Below are 17,958 nucleotides of genomic sequence, written 5' to 3' on the forward strand. Positions count from 1 at the left end.
ACATGTTTACTTTAAAAGAAGGAAAGGATATCATTCTAGTTTTGGATCAGATTTGTAATACACTGTTTTACTTATTAATGTACCATAGGTGCATCGTAGTGAAGTGTTTTGAGTTCAATTTTATAGAATGAGGTATAATAAAGCTATTTTGAATTCTGCCTAGGTTAAAACATGTAAATAAAATAGGTAGTCTTGAAATTATTCTTAATTCCCAATTTTTTTTAAATGCTATTAGGATATCAGTAAACCAGAGCATGAATATCTGCATTCAGCCTGAGCATAGAAAACTACTTGAGAACAAATAATGGAAGGGAACCTTGGTCTGTAAACCTGACTGTAGAGTCTGGATGATATCAACGAAACCGTTCAGAGTCAATGTGTCGGTAGATGATGGAAGTACTTGGATGTGGAGTGAAGGAATGCCTTTAGGCAGAGTTTGGTTCTATTCTAGCAGCAGGGGACTTATGAAGAGAAGGTCCAATGGAAATGAGTCTTGGCAAGGGATAGTAAATAGAAAAATAATAACCAGACATAATTGAAATGAAGATACATATGAAATGTAATAGCAGCTAAGCAGGTTTTATTAATAGGGAAATTCATGACAGAAAGTAGGCTTTGACAGGGAAAGGACATATGCTGAGTGTGTATCAGTCATGATACTGAGCTTAAGATGTGATATCTCTAATCTCCAGTGCTTAACAACAAATGCTACCTCTTTCACTGGCCTACCTTGAGTCCTTAGGCATAGGTAAATTTTCTGCCCTCTGAATTCTGCCTTCTATTAGAGTGCCTTGTGCTTCTTTTTATTTCTCCCAATGATTATACAATATATGTTACATACTATGTGTATAGTTATATATATTATATAATAATTATTCTGCCTCCAGGAGCTGTTGTCTGATTTATTTTTGTATCCCACATTCACAGATCTTAACATTTTACAAGATAGTTCCAAGTAACCTTATTTATTAATTAAATAAAAAGTGAAGAAATAATTATTAACTTGGATCCTAAATCTTTTCTAGGATATTAGGAATTTACGTTTTGCTCATAAACCTGAGGGGCGGACGAGAAGATCAATATTTGAGAATCTAATGAAATATGCGTTTCCTGTCTCTAATAACCTGGTAAAATGTTTGTTTTCTTTGGAATATTTGTATTATAATCATTGATGTAGTGTAAAGAAACTTGTCTAGGCTATCTAGAGTCTCTTCATTTACATCCCTGCTTTGACATTTAACCAGATGAATAGTGTAGGTTTGATCTAATCTCTTGAACCAGTTTCTTCAGGTATGAATAAGGAAGCTGGATTAGCTGATTTGTCAGGTCCATTCTAACATTTACATTCTGTAATTATATGATCTGGCTTTCCAGGGTATTCCCATGATGAAAAGCATTATGTGGTGGTCTTCATTAGGATTTGAAATCTCCTTTTTAATTGGGAGCTGACAGTTAAGACTGGAAATTTGGGAATGAAGGGTAGGCAAATACTTATTTGCTACTATGTGCTATGTGCCAGTGTTAGGCTCCCTTATTTATATCATTTCACTTCCATAGTTGCCCTATCATGGTAGGTATTATTTATTCCTGTTTTAGAAATTAAACCATTGTCCGGTAAGCAGTTAACTCAAGGGCCCAGCTAGAAGGTAGTAGAATTTGGAATCAACACCGGTTTTCTGACTCCAGTTCAATTTTTTTTATCATAGTTGTTTCTGCCATTACATCTATAAATATGACGACAAATTAATTTTTTTTGGTAAGCAGATTGCATGCCAAAAAAAACCTTACTCAGTGTGTTTTAGAAAATATAGCATAAACTTCATTGCTGCTTAACTGCTGGTATCTGTGATGTCAAACTAGTTAATTATATCAGAAGATGTCTTTTTAAATGTAATCTTTCACTATTTGGAAGTAAACCTACAAAAGATACCAAAGATATCTGAAAGAAACATGATGATATGTTAGTATTTGATAAGTTTTGTTGGTAGGTGTCTGTGCTTTTCTATGTGTTTGAAAAATATGTAAAAAAAAAAAAAAACCAATAAATTTCAAAATTGTAAAATAAAAACTAAAACAATATAAAAAGGAAAGCCAATACACAGTATTCTTGCAGATAAGTAAATTAAAACTTTGGGTATGGTAAAGATACATTTCTCATTTCTTACTCATTACCTTCTTAAATGTCTTTTAAAGCTATTAACTTTGTTTACTTTTTTGTAGCCTCTTTTTGCTTTTGAATATAAGGAAGTATTCCCTGAAAATGGGTGGAAACTGTATGACCCTCTTTTAGAATATAGAAGGCAGGTATGTACTTCTTTTTTTTCAATTTTAGTACTTTATATCTTTTTCATTGTAAAGAAAACTTCTTGGGTAGAAGTAAACAGCTTTATGTAGATTTTTTGTTTGTTTGTTTTGAATGAATGCTAATCCTGATTGTTTGGCTACTTTTCATTTTCTTTGAACTGCTTTTCAGAATATGCCAGTGATCTTTTGTGAATCTTATCTAAGAGTTTACAAGTATATCAATTTGTTTCAAAAACGTTTAACAATTTTAAAGATTAAAAATAAGATGATAAGTATATAAAAGTTTTAATGTTTTTATGTGCCATTTAACATTGTTCACTCAGATTTTTCTTTTTTGGGTATTTTATAATTTAATTCTGAAGAAAATGTCTTAATAATTCTACTGCTTATAACTTAGCTCCACATAAAATTTTGAAAGTATGTTGGGCTAAAGATAGCATTGATTTACTTTGGTTAGTAACCATAATGGGAATAACCCCTCTACATTTTGACATGAATTCATCACATCTTTTTTATTATTTTATATGTAGATCAAAACTTAACTCCTATTAATTTCTTAAGAAATTCCTTACCCTACTTGGATTCATTTTAATTTGATATTTACTAATGCCTGCTTAGCCCTTTATTCTTTTTTTTTTCTGCTGAAGCCATTTGCTTTGTAATTCTTCATCAATGCTGCCAGCTTTTTGGAACAAACATCTCTCATTAGTTTGGTATTTTTCATGCTCTAAGAAGGAAGGTACTACATCTTTTTTCTCAGTGTTCTATCCTCAGGATATAGCACAGGGTCTGGCACATAGTTGACAGTAAATATCTGTTGAATGAATGAGAATGCATGAGTGAAGCTTAGGAGAATATTTTGCTTATAGTATGTGTTCTATAAATATTTGTTGACTAACAAGTCTCCTCCCTATATTGGTTTTATTTACTAAACTGTGTATATTGTACCTATATATGCCAGGCTTTTTCTTAAGCATTTCATAAATACTAATTCATTTGCTCTTCATAATAATTCTGTGGTGTATGTACTAATATTATCTACATAGCATATGAGTAAAGTGAGGCACAGGAACATCGAGTAGTTTGCCCAAAGTTACAGCTACTAAGTATGGGAATCGGGATTTGAATCTAGGAAGTCTGGCTCCAGAATCATGCTCTTCACCATTTACACATAGATTTTTTTCCAATATCAAAATCATTTTTTAAAAAATGGGTTTTTGGTGCTGAGGGATTATACTACTTCTTGTATAGAAAATTATCCATAGTAGCTATAATAAAGAGTCTAGCTGTTATGAAGAAGTATGTATATTTTATTAACCAAATAATTGGAAGAATACAATTTTAAAATTAACTCTAATTGTAACTAAGGAGGATACTGTAAGTCTAAGGACAACATCCAAAAATCATATTTACATTTCATGGTAGTTTGGAATCTTACGAGTCTTAAGATAATGAATGAATTGATAATAGGTTGACTTGGGTGGGCCTCATGGAGCAAGGGGGATAAAAATAAAAGCCTCAGTTCCCTTGGGTTGTAGTGTCTGATGATCAACCCCTACATATTTTAAGATCAGGTCCCAAAGTGCTAGATCTTCAAGGTAAGAGTGAACTGGAATTAAATCAGATCTTGATTAGACATGCAGCCTAGATTTGTACAACTTGAATTTTCTGGTAAACTCAAGAAGAGGGAGAAGCGGGGGTAGAAATTATCTTTGAAGACATAAGCTGGAAATATTCTCAAACTGATGAAAGATACCAATGTATAAATAGACAAGCTCAATTAATCTCAAGCGAGATGAGTGTAAAGAGGTTCACATTTAGATATACTACAGGGGGACTATGGAACATCAAGAACAAAGAGAAAATCTTAAAAGCAGCTAGAAAAAAATACATCATTTACGAAAAAACAAGAATTAGACTGACGGGTTGTTTTTTTTTTTTTGTTTTGTTTTTTGAGACAGAGTCTCACTTTGTTGCCCGGGCTAGAGTGAGTGCCATGGCGTCAGCCTAGCTCACAGCAACCTCAAGCTCCTGGGCTCAAGCGATCCTGCTGCCTCAGCCTCCCGAGTAGCTGGGACTACAGGCATGCGCCACCATGCCCGGCTAATTTTTTTTTTTCTATATATATTTTAGTTGTCCATATAATTTCTTTTTTTTTTTTTTTTTTTTTTTTTGAGACAGAGTCTCACTCTGTTGCCCAGGCTAGAGTGAGTGCCGTGGCGTCAGCCTAGCTCACAGCAACCTCAAACTCCTGAGCTCAAGCGATCCTCCTGTCTCAGCCTCCCGAGTAGCTGGGACTACGGGCATGCGCCACCATGCCCGGCTAATTTTTTCTATATATATTTTTAGCTGTCCATATAATTTCTTTCTATTTTTAGTAGAGGTGGGGTCTCGCTCTTGCTCAGGCTGGTCTCGAACTCCTGACCTCGAGCGATCCACCCGCCTCAGCCTCCCAGAGTGCTAGGATTACAGGCGTGAGCCACCGCGCCCGGCCCTGATGGGTTGTTTTTCAAAAGCAATAATGCAAGCCAGAAGACAGTGTATTAATAATTTTATCTTTAGTGTGTTGAAATAAAACAACTGCCAGTTGACAATACTATTCCAGTGAATATATCCTTCAGAAATGAAGGCAAAATAAAAACATTTTTAGACAAACAAGACCAAAGAGTATTAACTACCACAGAAAATTCGAAAGGATATACATCAGGCAGAAGTCAAGTGACCCCAGATAGAAAATCAAAGATCAAAGAGTAAATGAAAAGTAGAGAGAATGGTGAGTGTGTGGTGAATCTAAATGTTGACTATATAAAACAATATTTTCTGAAGTATAATATATATGAAATTAAAATACATGGTATCAATAACACATACTTCAGAGAGGGGTAAACAGTTATAGTGTTTAAAGGCTCTTGTCTGGAAGATAAGGAAAGACATTTATTAATACTAGAATTTAATGACATTGTTTATAATTTATAGTTCTAAATGCATGTGATAGAAAAGAAAGGAGGGAAGTTTAATGATCTTAAATATAAAGAAGTTAGAAAAAGGGGGTGGTGAAGATGGTGAGATGTTGATCAGAGGATACATAATTACAAATAGGAGAAATAAATTTCAAGTGATCTATTGTATGGCTAATGATGAAATAGTATATTCTTAAAAAAATTAAAGAATGTGGATGTTATATGGACTTACCACAAAAATAACTATGTGAGGTAATGCATTTATTAATTAGCTAGATTTAACCATTCCACAATGTATGTGTACTTTAAAACATCATGTTGTACACAATAAAAACGTGTTTTCTGTTAATTAAAGAAATAGAAAAATTGGAAAAAGAATACTGAAGTTAACCTAAAGAAAGAAGGAAGGAAATAATAAAGATAAGAGAAGATGTTAATTAAATAGAAAACCACTATACAGTAAGGATCAACAGAGACAACAGTAGTTTCTCTGAAAATATCAATAAAATTGTCAAACCTCTTAAGAGACTTAACAAGAAAACAAAGACAATTCTCAAGTAACCAGTATTAGAAATGGAAAGAAGGACATCCCTATAGACTGTGCAGATATTAAGGATAATATCAAGATATTATAGGCAACTTTGTCAGTAAATTTTAAAATTTTGGTGAAATGAACAATTATTTAGAAAATACTTGCCAAAGACTAATTCAAGAAGAAATGGAGAACCTGTATGATTCTATATCCATTACATGAATCTGTGATCAAAAATCTTACCCCAAAATGACCCCATGCCCAGGTTTCAGGGATAAGTTCTACCAAACATTTAAGTAAGAAATAATTCAAATCATATATAAATCTTTCAGAAAATAGTAAAAAAAATAAAATAAAATAAAAAAAATAAAAAGAAGATAGCCTTCCTTAGCTTATGAGTCTAAACCTTGAATTAAAAACCCTATGAAGACAAAAAAGAGAAAAATGATAGACCAGTTTCACTTATAAACATATATTTAGAACTTCTACATAAAATGTTAACAAATCAAATCCAGTAGTGTATAAAAAGGATAATACAATATGACCAGGGTGGGTTGGTCTAATATTAGAAAACCTATTAATATAATTCACCACATTAAGAGATTAAGGCAAAATTCAATCTTGAAATCTGTGTTTTAGTGTATCATTCTTCCTATTTTTCCTCAGTAAATTACTTCTCAAAGAGTCCCTGTACTGCAGTACTTAAATTCTACCTAAAACAGTCTTTATTTTCAATTTTCTTTATGTCCGCTTGCTTTCTTCAGAATTTAAGTTGACAAATGATTGTTTCCCATAATTATTAGATTTGATATCCAAATTATTCTAGAATTCAAATTTGAAAATCCTCAAGCTGTGACTTTTGTGTTTATATGTCAAACATTGCATTTTAATTATAACACTTCTAATTTACTGAGTTTTTTTTGTTTTAGAAGCCAGGAAGAGTAAATAAAAAAAAACACTGCTAAAGCGCTAAAGATATCAAAATGGTCTGAAGCTGAATTTGTTACTACACTCATATGTGGCAAGCGAAATTTTAAATTCCTCATTCAGTTACATTATACCATCAATTGGCAAAATAAATGGGAATCAACTAAAAATTAAGAGTATACAAATAACATTATAAGATTTATGCTAATCTAAAAAATTCAGTGTCAGAATAAGGTGATTAAGCAACCAGAAAAATCTATCAAGTGTCTTCAGAAATAAGTAAGGATTATTCTTTGGGAGTCTGGGCAGAAATTGCTGTCTGTTCTAGCAGCATTCAACATGAAACTTTGGAAAGCAGATGAGATAATTATCTCCAAAGAAAAGAAGTAAATTATTATTAAAAGGGAAAGAGTTGAAGGGTAAATGAATAAGTACACCTATACAGAAAGAGAATCATGAGATTAGGAAATGTGGCAGTCAGAACACAGCACTGACCTCTACATTACATGATGGGGATGCTTTATGGTTTTTGACTGACTTAGATGAATTTGTTGGTTTTTTTTAATTTTCTTTTCTGCAGAGTTAGAAACTTTTATCTCTGAGTCAACTAAGCTAAGGTTTACTGTAGAGGATACTATATTTTTAGTTAGAAGATTTAGTTTGTTCTTTTCTTGGATATATTTAAGGTTATTACAGAAGAAAATGAAGATGATCTCTTAAAATTTAAGACTAAAGATAAAGCATCAGAACATGCCTTTTTTTTCCCCTTTAAATAAAAAAAAGGAAGTGCTAATACTTGTACTCTATATAAAATTTAAAAGATCCAAAAGGGTATATACTGAACTTTCCAGAACAACCCTGTCCCCCAGCCATCCCAGTTTCCTTCCCTTTGGGAAATAATGTTACTGGTTTCATATATACCCTCTCAAAGATACTATGCCTACAAAGATCGTGTTTGTATGTGTGTACATTTCTTTTTGAGCATATGATTGCATACCATGTGCACTATACTGCACCTTTCTTTTCTCATTTAATGTATTTTGGAGATTGTACCATCTCAGAGCATACAGACCTTTCTGCGTTTTTTAATTGAGATATAATTCACATACCATAAAATTCATTGTTTTACAGTATATAGTCCACTGGTTTTTAGCATATTCACAAGGTTTTGCAGTTATCACCACACTAATTCTAGGACATTTAGAAGACTTTGTTTTGAATTTTAGTTCTAGCTCTTACTCTCACATTTAGGTGCATGCTCTTTACTGAATCATTTATATCACAGTGCCTTTATTTTTTACTTGGTGATAAGTACTGCTTTATGGGATTGTTTGAAAGATTAATAACATATAGGAAAGCACTTTGTAAACTATAAAATATATTCAAATTATTATTATGTTTATTACATTGTAAAGCTCTGAAAACAAATCATGACTGATTAGCTTTATCATGTGCTGCCACTAAATCAAAAAATGAAAGCAACATTAATTCTACAGACCTATACATGATAGTGCTAATAGAAATTATATCTTCTTAAAAATGGAAAAAACTATTAATACTTTATAACAAACCCCTTTGAGTTTGTTGTAAAAGGAGAGTTTTTCTTTAATTTACTCTTGAAGTACAGTATGTTGTGATTATACAGAGGACCCTGGAATTTGTGGAAAAGGTCAAGAAAAATCAAGTCTTCAGTAAAAATCTGTATAAAGAAAATGAGCATGGTCTTCTGCAGAAATACCCAGTCACAAGGTACATGCATTGCTGAACGAACTTGGAAAACATTCAAGTTCAGTTATGGAAAACAGAATTTATCCTTAGAACTGGAATGGAAGTAACCGAGGAAAGTCATAATCCTATTAATTTGGTTGTAACTGGACTCTGACAAGTGGACATACTAACTAAGGGTAGTGATTTACATGGAGAGTAGAAAAATATATGCCAAAGATCAACAATTGTCAGAATATCTTTAGTACTGTCTACAAAGAGGGTATATGAGGACAAGCCAACTCCAGTTTTCTCCTTGAAAGGCAGTCACTTTATTGGAGGTAGGTGTGTCAACTTATCTAAGAATGAGGAGGACAGTAGCCATTAAGGGACTTGAAGACAGTGGTTCTCGTTCCTACCTGACCCTGACACTTCCCTGAAGAAGGTGACATTCCCAGTGGAGCAGTGGTTCTCTTGGTAGTGATTTTTCAAGGATATGGGAAGGGGGTGGGAGAAAGATGGGAGTACCTTTCTGGGTTGAGGGATGGTACATTAGGATCTCAGATGTATGCTTCTCAAGCGATCTGTCCCCTCTTACTTCTGATTTCATGTTTTCTAAGAACACTTTAGAAACTAACTTTGCTTCCTATGGAAGCTTCATATGGCTCATTGATTTATTCATTCATATATTCATTCATGCATTCACCAAGTTCATACAGTACCTACAAAATACTAGTAGCTAACATACGAAATGTAAAGGTACAGTTCTGGCCCTCAAAGAGTTTGTGTTTAATGGCAGGTTCAAACAAGTAGACTAACAATTACAACATATTATAATAAATACTCTTATAGAGCAAATACTCTAGTGCAAGAACATGAAACCATCTGGGAACTGAAAGAAGTCTTACACAGGCTGGATTAGAGTGTACAGTGGCAAGGGAGAGGTCTGGAGAAAGCAGGATTGTGAAGTGCTTTGCTAAGTCTCACAAAGGACTTTAGATGAAAAGCAGTATTTTAGGCAGAGGAATGACATGATCACTTTTGCATTTTAAAAGATTACTGTGGGCCGGGCGGGGTGGCTCACGCCTGTAATCCTAGCACTCTGGGAGGCCGAGGCGGGTGGATCGCTCAAAGTCAGGAGTTCGAGACCAGCCTGAGCAAGAGTGAGACCCCGTCTCTACTAAAAATAGAAAGAAATTATATGGACAACTAAAATATATATAGAAAAAATTAGCCGGGCATGGTGGCGCATGCCTGTAGTCCTAGCTACTCGGGAGGCTGAGGCAGTAGGATCGCTTGAGCCCAGGAGTTTGAGGTTGCTGTGAGCTAGGCTGACGCCATGGCACTCACTCTAGCCTGGGCAACAAAGTGAGACTCTGTCTCAAAAAAAAAAAAAATAAAATAAAAAAAATAAAAGATTACTGTGGAGGCAGTGTAGAGAATGGATTATAGAGGGACAGGAGAGAACTGATAATGGCTTGGATTAGGGAAGTGGCAATGAGAATTGAGAGAAGTGAGCAAACTTCTGGTACTTTTGGGGGAAAAAAATAGGAATTGGTCATTGATTGGATGTAGGAGGTAAGGGAGAGGGAGGAGTTAAAGATGTCATTCAAGTTTATTGCTTAAGTACCACTTCTTTAAACTTGGCAACTCACTGTACTGTACTTTTTATTATAGTACGTGAATATTTTTTAAAAAATTTAATATTTAAATTAAAAACCTTAACATAAAAATAATTAAGCCTTTCTTTTACTTCTGGAAATGAGTAAGGATCTTATAGTTGCCCAGACTATCTAAAGTTGAGGAAAGCAAGAGGAAGGGAGAGATGTGTAGAACATAGGGAGCAAGTTGGGACTAGGCTAATTAATAGGAATAAATAGGATATAAGGCACCAATGAGGAAACAACACAGCTAGGGATAGATAGTAATGCAATTGAGACTGTTTACCACATGATTACTGGAAGGGAGTTTTCTCTCCTTTCTTAATTTTAATATTCTCCTGGATATTTGGCAACAGCTTGAGAAATACTTCTTTAAAGGAGAGTACATTCTGCTCTTTATTTGAGAGTTTTATAACAATTTATAGTGAACTAGGATAGTAAATTTTTCTTGAGGAATAATGTACACTGTACTTTAAAATAAAAAGGGTAGATTTGGAATGTACATGGAATTCTCTATTCTACCACGTCCTAATGTATAGCTTTGGTCAAATTACAAACCACATGTGCCACAGTTTTTTAATAAAATGAAATTAATAAAACCTGAATACAGGCTGGGTGTGGTAGCTCATGCCTATAATCCTGGCACTTTGGGAGGCTGAGGTGGGAGGATCACTTGAACCCAGGAGTTTGAGACCAGCCTGGGTAATAGCAAGACCCTGTGTCTACAAAGAATAAAAAAAATTAGCCAGGTGTTGGTGGTGTGTGCCTGTAGTCCTGGCTGCTCAGGAGGCTGAGACAGGAGGATTATTTGAGTGTAGGAATTGGAGGTTGCAGTGAGCTATGATGATGCCACTGCACTCTAGGCTGGGTTACAGAGCAAGACCTTGTCTCAGAAAAATAAAAAATCCTCCCAAAACCCTTGAATGCAATAATATGTATGTGTGTGTATTTATAAAGAGGCTGGCATAGTTGCCTATGATGATATGAATTTTCAGGAATCATTGCATTTAAAATAGATTCTTAAGTCCAACCATTTAATTTAATGGCTTTATTTTCTATACAATGGAGGATGGAAAATTTCAATTTTCTTTAATCCTCTACCTATGTGAAGTAGTACACTAATAAAATAGCAGATATTGAAGGACCACCTGAGAGCTTAATATCTGGTATAGTTTTAAAAAGTTAAGTCTTTCTCTTGCCTGTTGTCTGTCTCCACTTTGCCTTACATTACTCCCTTGCTTTTATGATGTTTTAGATTAGCAATATCCCATTAGTACTACAATGCTGGGGTGAAAAATTCACTTTAGATATGTAAGGGATAGCTATGTATCTAGCATTCTAGTGGACACTTGGTGCCTGCCCTCCGAAATTTCTTTACATAGATGAATGGCAGCAAAATTAATCAAACTGAATGAGACTGTGTTCTCTTTTTTTTTTTTTTTTTTTTTTTTGTTGAGACAGAGTCTCACTTTGTTGCCCAGGCAAGAGTGAGTGCCGTGGCGTCAGCTTAGCTCACAGCAACCTCAGACTCCTCGGCTTAAGCGATCCTACTGCCTCAGCCTCCCGAGTAGCTGGGACTACAGGCATGCGCCACCATGCCTGGCTAATTTTTTTTTTTCTATATAGATTTTTAGTTGACCATATAATGTCTTTCTATTTTTAGTAGAGACAGGGTCTCGCTCAGGCTGGTCTCGAACTCCTGACCTTGAGCGATCCACCCGCCTCGGCCTCCCAGAGTGCTAGGATTACAGGCGTGAGCCACCGCGCCCGGCCTGTGTTCTCTTTTAAGACAGGGAACATTTGCAGTCTTAATTGTTTCCTTCCTTCCCCTGGATATGTTTACACAGACCCACACTCAACATTTAATGTATTAATAAATCTATTAACATAAAATTGGGTGCCAAAATGAACCCAAATCCCAGCCTTAGAATGTCTAATCCTAAAAGCCTGGCCACCACAGGCAGACAATAACAATTCCAATACTTTAAGAAATATATTAATATAATGCAGATAAGAGAGGTTGCATAGGATAGCTTCTGTCCTGGTGTCTTTTAATATTTTAGTTAGATAATAATTTGTCTCATGTTTTATTTCACATGTAGGGAATTCCAAATGAAAGCTGGAGAATAACAAAGATAAACGAACGATATGAACTTAGTGACACATACCCTGCCCTCCTGGTTGTGCCAGCAAATATTCCTGATGAAGAATTAAAGAGAGTGGCATCCTTCAGATCAAGGGGTCGTATCCCAGTAAGTATGAAGCTTTGATGAAACTTTGCAAATGCTTTTATATTCTACCTAATGCTGAGATTAATGAATGAGAGAATGGATTCACGATAAAAATAGCTACAGGTCTTTTATGGGGATATTGGAGTTTGAGTTATTTAGTAAAATTAAAACTGGAGGAAAGACTTAGATTAAAGAGGTTTCTGGAGACTCTGACATGAGTATTAGATAACTGCACAGAATTGCATGGTTCTTCACTGGGAAACGTTTGCCCTGTACATTAGTCACTGCTGGTTTATCTTAGTGTACATTCCTTAGCCATGTTCTTTTCCTTTAAGTCCTAAGAAAGAAGAAAACTTTACAAATTTATGATAAATAACTAGAAAGATAAATAACATAGAAAGATCAGCTCTAATAATTTTAGGTACGAAATTCATAGATTCTCAAGAGTTGAACAGTTTTACTGATACAGTAAGTGGGGTTTACTTAGCCCTGTTTTAATGTATTTTTTCCTAGAGACAGCACTTCTCAATATTAACAGTGACTTTCCTAAATTAATGTCTGACTAAAGAATTAGACCAAATTTTCCATATGCCAGAGTTGGCTTGAAAGAAAAATGATGAGTTTTCCTTGCAGCCTTAGGCATCCTTTCATGGCCAGGCTTCGGATCCAATAAGAAAGCAGAGCTTTATTGAGTATTGTTTTTGAGAAGAATTATAAACAGAGAAGCATATAAAGGGTGTGTTACCATTTTTTCCCTCATTAAGGTTTTATCATGGATTCATCCTGAAAGTCAGGCCACAATCACTCGATGTAGCCAGCCCATGGTGGGAGTGAGTGGAAAGCGAAGCAAAGAAGATGAAAAATACCTTCAAGCTATCATGGATTCCAATGCCCAGTCTCACAAAATCTTTATATTTGATGCCCGGCCAAGTGTTAATGCTGTTGCCAATAAGGTGAGACCATCTTTCAGTAATTAAGATTATAATTACAGTTTCATGAATCAGCTGAGTTTGGCAGGGGCCACAGTGTAGTAAAAAGAGCTTGGGCTCTGTGGTGGAAAGTTCTAGTCTTGGCTCTTCTACTTGATGGTGTGAATTTTCAGTTATTTAATCATTTTAGACCTCAGTTTGCTCATTGGTAAAATGAGAATAATAATAGCTAACAGAGTTGTTTTAGGAGGACAGTCATTTAGTAAAAAATAGTGCATAACCCTGTGCTTACTTATGCAATAACTAGGTGTTCAGTTTTTCTTAGATTCTTTCTCCCCTCTCCAAATGTGACAACTAGCTGAGCTTATGACTGATGGATGTTCCTGTACAGAACTGCTGTAGGAATAGTGAAACAGTGTTCTCAGTGACAAGTGGTGCCCTCTTCTCACTGCCCTCCACCTGAACAAGTTATTCAGGCTGCAGGACTTGCAGTTAGCTGTAGCAGTATTCCCGATTGCTCCTGCAGAACTAGTATTGTGGAAATAGAAATGCTGCTTCAGGGGACAAAATCTACCATAGAGGAAGGAAGAAGAGAAGAGATACAACTCAGCTTTAAGAAATTACCTGTTTTTTAAAACCCCAATAAGCAATGCATATTTTTTATAAAAAATTACATAATGCATATAAGCAAAAAAAGGAAAATATTTTAAAACACCCAAACTCCTGTAACTGTGAGAGAAATACTGTTAAACTTTGGTAATGCTTCGAGACCTGTGTGGATATGTATGTACACATATTTGAAACAAAATTGGATAACTGTAACTTCCTTTTTTAAAAATTGACACTATTATCTCATATGCCAGTAAACATTCATCTGTAACATCATTTTAATGGTATAGTAACTATACCGATTGTTGCTGGATATTCAGGTTTTTTTTTTGTGTGTGTGTGTGTTTTGTTTTTTGCTATTATAAACAATGCTTGGATGATCATCCTTTTAAACTGTGGAAGATGTACCTAATTATTTCCATCCTACTTAGCTTTTTGAGGGCATTGTGTTATCTAGGCATTCCCTAGTAAACTGTAAATTATTTACTCTTAAGGGATACGGGGGAGATACATGGCACCCTAAACAGTTATCAGTTAATACTTCAGTTATGGGGCATAAAGATAAAATGAGATAATGTGTATGTGAGGCCCGTAGCCCAGGGACTGGCATATATTCTTCCAGTAATTACTTGTTTCCCTCCTTAAACTGTCTACCATGAATTAGCAGGAATGAGATTTAGGATTATTTCCTGGGATGAGAGGAAGGGAGAGAGGAATATAAGGCAGAAAAGGTGGTAGCGTAAAATGTTAGGTTCTTCCTTTTACTTCTTTTTTAGTTATTCTCGCACATACCTCACTGTGGCAATCCCCTCTTTTTAATATGCAAAAGCCCATGTCATTGTTGCAACAAGTTTTTTTTTACCTGCATAGTAGGAACTTTTTTAATAGCTTAATGAATTATTGTATGACAAATGCTCTTGCAGCTGTGACTCATATTGAGAATTAAAACTTTGCCAGCCACTGATTCCTCCATGTGTGCCTCACCCCGATCAATTTCACCTTCCACCCCTGCCAAAAGTAACCACGATCCTTTTATAGTAATCATTTCCTTGCATTTTTTAATACTTTTATTACCAAAGTGTACCTCCCTAGACTATACTTTAGTCTTACCTTTTAAAATATTATACTTGATGTGTCTTTTAAGTCTCTCTTGATTTATAGTCCTCTCTTTGCCCATCTTTTTCTTTTTCTTATATTTTATCTGTAGAGTTCTCGTGGTTTGGATTTTGCTGATTGCATCATGGTATGGTTCAACCTTCTTCTGTCCTAAATTTCCTTCAGATGAATCCAGAGGTTTATTCGGATTTTGGTTCAATCCCTTTGCCAAAGCTGTAGGTGGTGCACCTAATTTGAGGTGGATCCTCCTTTGTGGGACGTTAGCAGCTGTTGATGCTCAGTGCCTACATACTTCTAATTCATTGGGAGTTACAAAGTGGTTACATTCTAATTTCATGATTTCTTTTTTAGCTTTTAGTTGAATTCTTTCTATACAGAGGTACTTTTTCTTTTCTGTCTATATTTTGGATAACTGGCAGTTCATATAAGAAAGACAGAAAGGCGTGATTCTTTCTCCTTATTTACCAGTTTTCCAAATAATAAATTTATTCTCTATCTTTTAGGGTAACTGATTTTTTTTAAGTATCATTATGAACTCATGTATTTAAATGTAATTGACATTTCCTAATCCATAACATTTTTTTTTTATGTTAGAAATTATCTCATCTTTGTTGAGAGGAAGTCTTTTCAGGTTATCTCCTGAGTTCTTGTGACATAACCATAGTAATCTTTGCCGTCTGGTGTGACAGGATGTACAAGATTCATCAGGAAATGTACAAGATTTCCTAGACTGGACTAGCCATTTATCCATGAAGTTCTGGTTTCTACTAATAGGAAATGGTATTTCAAACCATAATCTGGGTGCTAAGGATGTTCATTTGTTACTGGGATGGTTCTGTTTCTAGGTGTTTTCAGTGGACAGAGTTAGGAAATATTTACATATTTTTAAAGATAGCTGGGCCTGGTGGCTCACACCTGTGGTCCCAGCTACTCATGAGGCTGAGGCCAGGGGATTGCTTGGAACCCCAGGAGTTCCAGGCTGCAGTGAGGTATGATCATGCCACTGCACTCCAGCCTGGGTGACAGAGCATGACCCTGTCTCTTAAGAGAGAAAAAAGTATCCCATGAGTTGATAGTGTCTCCTTTCTTCCCCACCAGCATTCCTGGTTCTTCAGGACACAGGTGATGATAAAATGAGTATGTCCCTTAATTAGCCATTTGCTTTATCCCACCACAGTCTCAAGTAACAATACTGTTACCACCATCAGCAGTATGATTACTTAAGTTAAATGTTATTTTTTTTGCATTTGCTCTCTTCATTTTCGCCCCATCTTAAAGATTCTTTATATTATCTCTGCATTGTCAGAGTATATAAGCTTTTAGGCAATCCCTTTTATACACATTCTCTCTCTTCTACCTCTTACTGCTACGAGTAGCTATATATTTTCTGTTCACAACCAATGCAGCCAATTCTTATATGGACGTCCTTCTCGTCATTTTTCTTTTGGTCTAAAGTTGTTTAGTAGTAAATATTTCAGGAAGGGTTCATGGGAACAACATTCTCCAAGTCCTCGTGGAGGACACAGCAGCTTGTGTCCTTTATATTTGAAAGTCACTTTCACTGGATATACAGTCCTTGGCTCATATTTGATTTTCTTGAGTACCTTAAAGACATTACTTCATTTTCTTTTGGCATGAAGTGTCAAAAACTTTAATGATAAACTAAATATCTTTTCCTTCTAAGTTACTCCTTTTGCTTGAATATCCAAAGGATTTTATTTCTTTAGTGCAGTTATTTTGCCAGAATATGTCTTCATGTTAGGTGTTGCAGGTCAGTATTCTCAGGTATGCATTTCAGTTTGTATTAATAATTTTCAATTTTTAAAAAAGATTTCATGAATATATCCTTTAATTATAGTTCTTAGCATTCTGTTTCCTTGTTTTGGCTTACTTCTTCAGGCATTCCTCTGGCTCTTCTTTACCTATCTTTATCGTTTGTCACTTTCTCTTGAATCCTTTTTATGTCTTTATGATGTCTTTTTGGTTTTTAAGACTTTACAGCATCTGTTTCTTTTAATTTAGTATCTATTTATTTATTTGCTTTAGTGTTGCTTTTACTTTAGTCTTCATTTCTGAAATGATCTTTTTCTTTTAATTTTTCCCCAATGCTATCCCTTCATTTCTGAGTTTTTTTTAGTTCTAATTTATGTTGGTTTTCACACCTGATCTTATTTTACTTTACTTAATGAATGAAAGGCAGAGTCTCACTTTGTCGCCCCAGCTAGAGTGCAGTGGCATCATCATAGTTCACTGCAACCCCGAACTCCTGGGCTCAAGTGATCCTTCTCCCTCAGCCTCCCGAGTAGCTGCGACTATAGGCATGCAACACCAGGCCCAGCTAATTTTTCTAGTTTTTGTAGAGCTGGGGTGTCACCCAAACTGATCTTGAACTCCTGACCTCAACTGATCCTCCCGCCTTGATCTGCCACAGTGTTAGGATTACAGGCGTGAGCCACTGCACCGGGCCTGATCTTATTTTAAAATGTGTTTAGCTTGCTTGAAGAGAGAAGGCTTTAGTTTTGAGGGGCACTATCTGTAGGGATGTTATAAATGCTGTTCATTCTCTTTTCTTATAGGATAGCTTATATAGGATTTGACCTCGATCTTCTGTTACTCATTTTTAGGTGAAATTAGTTTCCTGAACTTTTAACAGGATGAATGGTTTGGTTAGAAGGCATGGCACAAAAGTTAGGTGTACCCAGAAGTTACAAGAGCTAATCACTGAGCATTCCTCTTTTGTTGTTTTTGTGTAATATTAAAAAATACTGGAGCTTACCTTCTGATATTTCCTGGCTCCATCCTGTCTCTTACACCCTGCACCCACGCCCACACCTATACCTACCCTAAGCCTGACCCTACCCCATCCCCACCCACAGCCAACACCACCTACCCTAACCCCACCGCATCGCCCCATCCCTGCGCACATACATCCTTTATCTGGACCTTCTCTTCTGTTGTCTCTGTCCTGCTCAGTTTTGATCCTGC

General features: G+C 35.4%; 1 protein-coding gene across 1 annotated transcript in view; it reads left to right on the top strand.

Moving 5' to 3' along the window:
- MTMR2 (myotubularin related protein 2) overlaps window positions 1–17,958 on the top strand; it is a 104,414-nt gene that overhangs the window by 69,576 nt on the left and 16,880 nt on the right. The window contains exons 6-9 of the mRNA XM_069469039.1: window positions 1,026–1,127; window positions 2,221–2,304; window positions 12,191–12,340; window positions 13,084–13,272. Of these exons, the coding sequence (XP_069325140.1) occupies window positions 1,026–1,127; window positions 2,221–2,304; window positions 12,191–12,340; window positions 13,084–13,272 (525 nt within the window). The remainder of the gene's footprint in view (window positions 1–1,025; window positions 1,128–2,220; window positions 2,305–12,190; window positions 12,341–13,083; window positions 13,273–17,958) is intronic.

The sequence above is a fragment of the Eulemur rufifrons genome, chromosome 6, assembly GCF_041146395.1.
Source record: "Eulemur rufifrons isolate Redbay chromosome 6, OSU_ERuf_1, whole genome shotgun sequence".
Classification (NCBI taxonomy): Eukaryota; Metazoa; Chordata; class Mammalia; order Primates; family Lemuridae; genus Eulemur; species Eulemur rufifrons.